At 43.1% G+C, this 9,816-nt stretch overlaps 1 protein-coding gene across 1 annotated transcript in view; it reads left to right on the top strand.

Annotated features, from left to right (window-relative positions):
- ALB (albumin) overlaps positions 1–2,073 on the top strand; it is a 12,880-nt gene extending 10,807 nt beyond the window's left edge. The window contains exons 12-15 of the mRNA XM_010291170.1: positions 1–28; positions 535–667; positions 1,726–1,782; positions 2,038–2,073. The exon at positions 1–28 is cut by the window's left edge and continues 208 nt beyond it. Coding sequence (XP_010289472.1) covers positions 1–28; positions 535–667; positions 1,726–1,776 — 212 coding nt within the window. The 3' untranslated portion in view covers positions 1,777–1,782; positions 2,038–2,073. The remainder of the gene's footprint in view (positions 29–534; positions 668–1,725; positions 1,783–2,037) is intronic.
- The last annotated feature ends 7,743 nt before the right edge of the window (positions 2,074–9,816 follow it).

The following is a 9,816-nucleotide window of genomic DNA, read 5'->3' as shown; positions in this document are numbered from 1 at the left end:
CTGCTGAACGGGAATTAGGACAGATGAAGTAAGCTAAAAGAAATACCTCGGAGAAAAACTTCTGAAGTGTAACACTTTAGCAGGGACAGAAGGAAGTTACAAACCCTGTGTTTTGTCATCGCCCTGGGACTTCACTAGTGACAGAGCTTGTGTTTGTGCTGAGCTTGTCAGTGCATAACATCACGTAGTTTGGAAGAGGCAAAATAGGGTATTTTCTTCAAATAAAACCAGCGTCTTCGCCGACCGGTTTCACGTAGGTCCACTGCCAGTGCAAGTCTTAAGATGTAGTTAATTAAGACAACATACAGATCATTTCAGTAAGTTGTTCCCACGGGGATAACTAAAAGCGAATAGGTGGTTGTGGTAGACTGTGGTAGGCTGGGAGTTTGGAGTCACAGATAGGCACAGGCTCCTCTAGGCATAACAAAATAACACCTCATAAAGGAGCTGTACTTGCATCGAATGGCGTATTTTGAATTGGGAAATCGCGCTACAGTGGGTGACGTTAACTGCGTGTTGTGGCTTTGTTTTCAGATTGCTTGTCAACCTCATTAAACGCAAGCCGCAGATGACAGAAGAACAAATCAAGACAATCGCTGAAGGTTTCACTGCCATGGTAGACAAGTGCTGCAAGCAATCAGATATCGAGACATGCTTTGGGGAAGAGGTATTTCCTATCTTCGTGAAAAAAAAAAAATCAAAAAACAACAACAAAACAAAAAAAAACCAAACAAAACACAGGAAACTGGAAACACACTCGGAAACCATGCACTGTGAAAGTGGTCCTGCAAACTGCTATGGTTACTTGTCCGTGTGCCCTTACAATAAATTTGCCTGCAGAGCATAACATACATCTTGACTGGACAGATTATAGTTACACATTATAGTCACTGAACAATTTCAAGTGGGAGTGTTGTCTGGTGGTCACGTAGTCCAGTCCTCTGCTCAAAGCACGGCTAAATTCTATATTAGATAATGTTCTTGAGGGCCTTGTCCGGAAGAGTCGAATATCTGCAGGCCACAGTTGAAAAATACGTGTGTGTAGAACTTCAACTATATCTCTGGCGTATGTAAATTTCCTTTTCTGCTACAGATTCTTACAGAACTCTGAAGGACTACCGGTAAAAAGTGTATCTGGATCAGTTATCAGAGACGCCTAGCAAATACAAATTTGTATTGGCAGGGCGAGTCCAGCTGATTATGTCCCATGAACGGTCATTCCGTTTTTTTCAAACTCATCCACCACAAATACATTCATTCATTGAACATCTGCTTGGCTCTGAAGTAACCACAGGAGAGGTTTATCTGTAGCCATATTGCTAAGCAAGCGCAAGCGTTTACAGGAAGTATAAATGACAGTTTCCTACAGCAACCTCATTATCATTTGAGGCATAGAACTGCATTACTAATAGATTAAAACTGCTTATTGATTGAATCCTTGTTTATTTATAACCAAAGTATTACATAGCTAAATATAGTAGAAAGATTTAGGAAAGAACTGTTTTGTCTCTAATTCACTCTAAAAGTTTACTTTCTACCTTTGTAAAATTGAAAAATACCTAACATACAGGAGTGCACAGCCTCTAAGGTTAGGAAGCACCATTAGAATTGTCCTTCGAACCGTAACGCAGACACACGTTGATGTTTATACAAGTTCCTGCTCAAGTACTACATACTTTGCTCCCTTGGTTTCTCTCTCACAACTGTTCGTATGCCTTTTTCTAGGGTGCAAACCTAATAGTCCAGAGCAGAGCCACATTAGGAATTGGCGCTTAACACGTGGTAGGTAACAGCAATAATGCCTATATACCAGCTATCTATCTATCTATCTACTGCTCTCTGCCCACCCTTCCACCCACTGAACTCCTTCAACTCAAACAAGCATCCAGCTTTCCTTTAACCACCAGCCATTTGCTTTTTCTGATGCTTTTCTCATGCGTTTTCTCACCATCTGCCGTGACATAGCATACAAAAAGCGAAAGTACTACTAGAATGCTACCATTTTACAAAACAACCCTTTTTGTTTCTCCAATCTAGGATACCAGTGGGAAAAAATACGAAGAAAAAGACTTCTGTGTAACTTCTCCCACCCATTACCTTTTTTCCCTTGGTATTGAATGAGTATTTCGTAAATCTTCAGTGTTTTGTCAAACCACATGCTTTTCCAGAAACTTTTCAATTCTATTACTTTGAAAAAAATGAATAATAAATAAAAGCTTTATAAATCCGCATTTGTCCTTGTCTGCTGGTGACTGCCATAAGGCAAAGCTCTTCAGTGCTCCCTACGTAAAATGGTTGCTAATGTAGGGATACACGGTTGTAGTATATATGGGCAGAGATTCCACTGGGGGTTTTTTCCTGTTTCTTGCCCTTGGAAGGTATGGACAGAGAGGCGGTAAGACGTTTAGCTAGACTATAACAATCCAATTCAATTAGGGGTTCATTTTACGCTTTACTTCAGCAATTATAATTACATATTAAGAGAATGTTCAAAGGAACTGTTCAGTCTAAATAAGAGGACTGGCAACGAGCTCTTATAAAAAGAAAAAAAAAAACCCAGTTGTTTTGTTTTGTTTTTACGTCAGCCACGAATCAAGTATCTCTTCGCTTGCAAAGAGTTGCAAACAGATCTGCTTTTGGATAATTCTTTTCAGGTCCTGAGTTGTTTTCAAAACAGCTTTTGGCTTCAGAGTTATCTCTTGGCAAGCCCACCATCTAAACCACTCCGCTGCAGGAAGCTCCTAAGAGAGAAATTTTTCATCTCAATGCCACTGAAGCGGTGTGATTTTCTAGTGTACATAGTCCACGAACACAAAACCCAAAATCTTCTACACTTTAACAAGGTCCCTTGCATAATCCTTACATCGTTAGGAGAGCCCTTGCATAACAAGGCATTTCATAAAGGCGGTTTTCTTGGCCTTGAATCTCTTTGTGCTTGCAATTCATGATCTGGGAATCTTCTCCAGAACCACAGAAATACACTGACAGTGAAACATTCAGAGACACTGGGTTGAAAATTTAAAAGGAGGAATCATCAATCTTGTTATGATTGAAACGTTTGAACATTCAATCACTCTAAGACACAGTTACGTATCGGTTTAGGAGAGCTGATGTGACCCCAAGACATTCACAAACGTTGTTAAAGATTTTAAGTTTTGCCAGTTTGAGCAAGAATCATCCATCAGTTGCAGTTAAGCGCCTTCTCCCTCCCTTATTTCAAGGGAGCACAGACAGTCATTGTAAAGACCATTCCCATTATCTAATTCACCATCCAAAAAGCTGACAGTCATTCACTGCGGCTAAAACTAACCTGCTCTAGGACATTGTCGCCACAGTAAATTAGGACAAGTTAAGCTTGCTTGAGGAAGAGGTTTGGTGAAGGTTCCGAGGCGCAGAAAGCAGCGCTAACCCCACAAATCTGTCAAGCAGTGTGTGTTTCTCATCACGTTTCCAGCTAGTCCCCACGCCGTATCGCGTTACGGTTCGTAGGTGTGCCAGTTAGCTGCCTGTCACATCTGGTATGGCTTTTCAACTCCACGTTGAATAATTCCAAATACAAAGCACGTTAAGGATTCCGTTAAGATTTAGTAATTAGAAAGGTGTTTGTAATTAATGTGTTGGTAATTTTGCTGGCTCCACAGAGATACAGAATCAATATATATATAATTTCCAGGCTGCATTTATCATTTACCGGTGCTGAAAAAGAGTACTGTGTCAAGAGAGTAGAGTTGAGCCGACTATCAGTATACCAAAAATATGTGAACAGAATTGATTTGCCTCCACCCCACCCCCATTTCTGCAATTCATAGGAACCCACCTCTTTTCACTCTTGCATGTCACAGTGTCTTTCAGTTTGCGTAAAGATAGAGCGCTGCAGCACTTGAAGAAGTATCTTAAGCCTCGGTGTTGACGTGGTTTTGAAAATAGTTTCCTAAGAGCTTTTGCTCCCATGCTGAGCCATTTTGCTTGCGTTCCTGGGGCTCTCTCTTGGGCTGTGGTTTTCCACAACTGATAGGTTTTTGTCCCTCTGCCTTTCTTTTTAACAGGGTGACTTTCATTTTTTTTCTTGTAGAGTCTCAGTTTAGAAGGAGAGGGAATAAGCAACCTGCAGCTGTAGCTAAGTCTGGACTCGTACAAAAGTATTCTTTAACCACTTAAGCGTCGCCTAAAGAGGTAGGGAAACCTCCTCCTAATTACCTGGAAGATACTTAAATTTCTGCTACTGAACATGAATGATGGATTCAAATTTCAGACAGGCCAACTGTAATGACAACTATTAGCACGATGCCTGTGACTTGTTTTCATGCAGCAGCTTTTCTTAGATTATTTCAGGCATCTTTAGGTTTTACATTCCCCCTATTGCAACTTCCAGTCTCTAAAACTCACCGAAAACTACACGAGTATTCCCGAGTATTCAGGGGGGAAAATAAACCAGAAACCGGCACGTCAGTGTCAAGGCAGACACGTGTTTTGTGAAGGCCCCTGGCCTTTGCCGGCCAACAACTGAGTTGGCAGCAGCGTGCCCAGCCAGGCAGAGCACTGTCGCGAGCCTCCGTTTCCCTTGGCAGCTCTGCTGCTACGTGACGTGCCCTGCACAGGCTGACGTTTACTGTCTCTGTCTAGATCAAGATCGAAAATGGCAAGACCTCCGCGGTACTGAGTAACACCAGGACTTACAGACCTTGTAGCCCGCTCCTGTTAGTATGCCCCATTTGCCTTCTCGTTCCCATACAGCCCAATAGAATGAACGGTTACGGAGTTGTAGTTTATGACCCACTGGTACCCCTCAGTGATAAGCAGGCTAATTTTTACTTTCTCCAGTTTAAATCTTCTGTATGCCCATATCTCTTTCTCACACATCCTCTGTAAAGGTTAGCAAAGCCATGACCACCGAACTTCTAACATCCACAAAAACTATTCCCATAAATCAAGTTTTCCAATCTTTGAAGAAAGCCCACGGGGAGCTACACGCCCATCCTTGGACGGAAACGCAGCTTTGACACCACCAGCCATAAAAATCGATTGATAGAAATCTCCTCACACTCGACTCCTCTAAATTAACTTACTCGCTATATGTAGATTTCTTATGCTAAGGCAGAGAAATAAACATACACAAAATAATTAATTCTTAACAAATGCAAAACCTACCATTGCTGGACAAAGACGTTCCACCTGCAGATTCCAAAGTTTTCAAAGTAACAGCCAGATCCAGAAGTTAGAATTGCTGCTTTTCTCTGAGGCGATGGGAAGGGAAGGCCTTTACTCTGCTGCTCCTCGTGTGAGAGGGTAAGGGGCTACATCCATTTCCTTCTGCCTTCTCCTTCAGTCTTAAATTCCTTCAGCTGACCACACATCCCCTCCCACCTGCCCTAAGCTCCTTCCTTCCTTCATCCCTGAATTCTTCAGCCACCTTCTCCTCTCCACACCTCCTCCACACTCTGAATCATAAAGCGGCAGTTGTCCTGTCTGTAAGCACAGTTTCCTATATGTTTTAAAAGAGCAGGTATCGGTAGCGGTCTTTTTAAGGGGATTCCTAAAAGGTTTTGTCATCTCTAGGTCACTGGGCTAAGCTGGATCTCTTGGTCACGGCATTGCCATGTTACTTCTTGATTTCTCACGGTCCCCCTGAGGTTGAGGAAATGCCATGACCTTTAGGCTCCACTTGCTCTGCATTCATTGCTGATATTTGGGAGCTGGGGTTAGTGTCATGACTCTGGAGCCTCCCTTGTAAGAAGGCTGCTAGCTGTGGCCCTGACATACAGGAGTGCCTTTAACGCTTGCTTCAGCTTTCACCTGAGCATTTAGAAACATTCATATCCAGTTCATCACAAAGCAAATAGAAGAATAATCGAGTAGCAAGAATGCTCTTCCAGCGCTCTGTACCAGTTTACGATGCCCATCTCACAGCACTCAGCCTGAGTAAAAATACAGCAGAGTGTGTCCGGGGCTTGGTAATGGGCAGCGGCTTTGGGCCAGGGTGTATTACTGGGTTTATTAAAAATTCCTCTTGGTTACGCCAGCGCTTGGCCCTTTTCTGCTCTCAGATAAGTGTCGTGAAACCTTTTTAACGGCATCGGATCAAAGATGCGCCAAGTTTTTAAAACATACAAGGAAGTCCGCTAGTACATTTACGTGTACTTTTTCCTAATATAAATCTTTACAAGCCATTTGACTGCCTAGGACTCGTCGCTGTGACCTCATACGACGGGTGTCTCTTGCCTTGCTGCCCCGCAGGGAATATGCTTTTCGTGTTAACTATCAACAAGCGTACTTTAGTAGTCAGTGCTATCCACATGACTTCATTTTGGGCGGTTGCCAGTTCATGATTTATTGCTGTCTTTGCCCAAAGACTGAATGAAACTCTTCTGCAAACTCGCACTAGTAAATTGCATTTCAACTAACATAAAACTACTACGTGCCCAGGGGTAGCAGGATTAAAACTCATGGTATTTTCCTTTGGTTGCAGCAGTGGCTCGTTTGAACCTGCCAAACTTAACTGGATGCGAGTACCGCACCAGATCCACACGTGTATTCTGTCCATTCTGGGCTTCCCCATGAACGAAAACAGACCTCCGCTTTAATTCTTTCGTCGGAAGCATGTGAAGGACGGGGAACGTGCCAAGGAGAAGGTACCTCAGCTCACGTAAAGCAATTGAAATTCTAAATTAACTTTCTAATGATTTGCAGCCCTAAATGAATTGTGACAGCAGTTCTCACCTCTGCCTCAGCCATTAATTGCTAATACAGGACCGTATCCAGCAATTACCACCTTCACCGCTGACACCCCCAAAAAATCCAAGTTATATATTCCAAGAAGTCTTGTAACCCAGTTCTTAATTTGCACAATTTCTTACGTAGTTGGGCAAAGCAAAAATCTGAGTGCACAGCGTCTTTTCCAAACCGGCCCCCCTCAGTCACAAACCTAATATTTTGTCATGGTCCCTTTTAGTGCGGTGGGTTCAGGCTGGGAACCTTCGCCAAGTCTCAGTGGAAATTTACAGCAGTTCACAGCAGTAGAGTTAATTGTTTAAAGTCACCGGTCGATAACAGCGTACAAATGATCGCATTGCCGTTTGTCTTCTTTCTTTCCTAGCTCCCCTGCCTGGTCTACACCTGGACATAATCCACAACAACGAAGCGGATGCTGTTTATTCCTTTTATTTTCTACAGTTTTGCTATGTGCAAAAACCAGAAAATATTTGCTTTAGATGCAGGTGAGAATTTTCCAGTTGAATTGCTTCCTTCTTATGATGTCCTTACAAGCTCTGCAACTGTGTCAATAACCGGTTGGAGTTAATTTCATGTAATTTTATAATGAACATGAAGTGAAACACCCTTATTTTCCACCTACGGGGATACATACAATAGGCTAGCTATGATGAATTAAACATTATAGTCTTGATTTTTTTGGTTTGGGGTCTTGTGGTTGTTGTTGGGTTTTCTTCTCCAAAGAGGAGGAATCTATTTCCTAAAAGACTCTGACTACCTAAAAAAAACCCAACAAAACAAAGCAAACCACCACACATCAGTGAAATGTAAGAGTCTCTATTTTTGATGAAACATGCACTATTTCTAGACAAAAATATGTTTGCAATTAAAAAAAAGTTTGGAGAAATCAACAAAACACCCAAATAACATCATTTTAAACATAATTTTTCAGCACATGGGATTTTTTGTTATCTTACAAATTCTAGTAATTGCTTTCTGCCTGTTGAAAATTTTGCAATGAATGCTAGATCAAGGCCTTCAAATTTACGTACAGGTACACATTGCAGTGTGCAAAGACCTGCCTTTTTTTAAACACATGGAAGTGGGACAAACTGAAAACTTCCACTGATCCTACCTCTTACAGAAGTCATTGGGTGGTGATTTGTATCCAACGTAACCGGAACCCAATCAAATAGTTCTTCATTTTCAAGTGGTCTCCAAAGTGAAAAGCCTAGCACTGTTTTCCATATAAAATGTGGATACATACATTTATTTGATACTATAGGCTAAAACAGCATGGGAGGGGTGGGGGGCTGTGTGTAGAAAAAAAAAAAACCCAAGCAAAACCAGTACTTGTATACCATCCTTGCCGACCTGCACCAGTTATTTCCCGTAACTGTACTATGAACACTTTGAGAGTAGGCTTCAGCTTTTGCAGACAAACACGCAGATACTGTCACTGGAGAGCTCGGGGGAGCTGGGGGGGCCTTTGAGGACGTACGCCTGAGGCCCAGGCCGTCAAAGGGTGACGTTTTACAGCACGCTTACGACCACTTTGGTCTCTGCCAGCTGAACGTAGTGTTACTACTCCCGTCAAGAGTTGGTGACAAGCTGGATCTTTGGTCAGCTGTAACCCACTGCCTTAATCTAGTCCCAAACGGAGCAAAAGCACGCGTCTCCCCACAGCAATTCTAGCACAAAGCCTCATTGTACCTTCTGTTGTTGCCCAGAATATACACGTCACTTTGTCCCGCGGTTCAGAAATTTACAGGGAAGAAGTTCCAAAGCGGTCCGAGTGAACCACCAGTGTAACATTTCTCATTTCAGTGATATTTTTCCCCCCATTGACAGATGTTTCTGCTTTCCCACAGCGCAGAAAATACCCGTCTCGGACAGAAATCCCTGAAGCTTGCTTGAATGCGGAAGCGGTGCCGCCTCGCACATCCTTGTGGCACAACCCTCTACTTTGTGCGCGGTAGGGCCTCGGCAGATAGCCGCCCCGCGACCAGGAGCACAGCTTGGGGCTGGACGCGCTGCCTTTTCCAAGAACATTAATCCTAACCGCTAGATCTTAGTAATGAAGGCAGTGCAAAAAGAACCCTCAAAAACATATCACCAGCCATGCTGAGGCAGAGAAGTATTTTATTATCCGTTACTATTAACAATTAAGAGCATAAAGCACATAGAGGCTTCCTGAATTCATGCAGTCGGAAGCACATAAGGGCTCCTCATCTGAAGTATTTCTAGTCAGCATAAAGTTTTGTTAGGAAAACGAACATGAAAATAACTCACTGGAGAGGGGAACCAGCCTGGAAGGACACAGATGCCTGGGACCACGACTTGTCATTTGAATGACCGATTCTCACTGCTGGACGTGTCCTTCGGAGCGTGCGCACGACGGCGTGCAAAAGCGTTCAAGTCCAACGGCAATTTTAGTCCCAAGGACTTGACTTAGCTTTTTGTAGCCAGCTGTGCTCTCAGCCCAGTTGACATAACTGCAGACAGTCGCCGAGGTCTTAGAACGCAGGAGTCCCTGGAAGCCTGACATGTGCCTCTGTTTCACAAAGTCCTTCTCTTTCAGGGCCACCCACGGTCACGTTTTATCATCATCTCCAGAAGTTCTGTTACAAAAGCGTAGCGCAGCAAGTGAACAGAGTTGTCCATCTTGCACACTGGTGCTGTGACAATGAGGTGATACCAGAGTGTTTTAAACCACTGATAGGAAATCAATACTAATTAAGGTTATATTTCCAGCCAACCCTGACTGACAAGTAACCATCACAGAGAATCCGTCCCCACAATTGCGCAAGTTGTGGATTTATATATAATCACACACATGTATTTTTCAGAAATGCGAATTGACAGAACGATACGTAAGACTTCCATACAGTCCCATTATTCTGATGTTCTTCCCTCTCTTCTCTTTTCTGCTTGTAGCTCACCATGGGATAAGATCCACCGGGAAAACTTCAGGAAGCATGTGGTGTAGCAGCTGACTGCTGTGCCAGAGCTGACCCTGAAATAAATCAGCACTTCCTAACTTGCGATGGACATTTCCTTCAACGCAGCACAGCCTAGAGCCCAGTATTCTGCTCAAGGAATATTAGG

The sequence above is a fragment of the Phaethon lepturus genome, unplaced genomic scaffold (assembly GCF_000687285.1).
Source record: "Phaethon lepturus isolate BGI_N335 unplaced genomic scaffold, ASM68728v1 scaffold2967, whole genome shotgun sequence".
NCBI lineage: Eukaryota > Metazoa > Chordata > Aves > Phaethontiformes > Phaethontidae > Phaethon > Phaethon lepturus.
The sequence above is the reverse complement of the archived record's forward strand: the minus strand, read 5'-3'. Positions and strand labels throughout refer to the sequence as shown.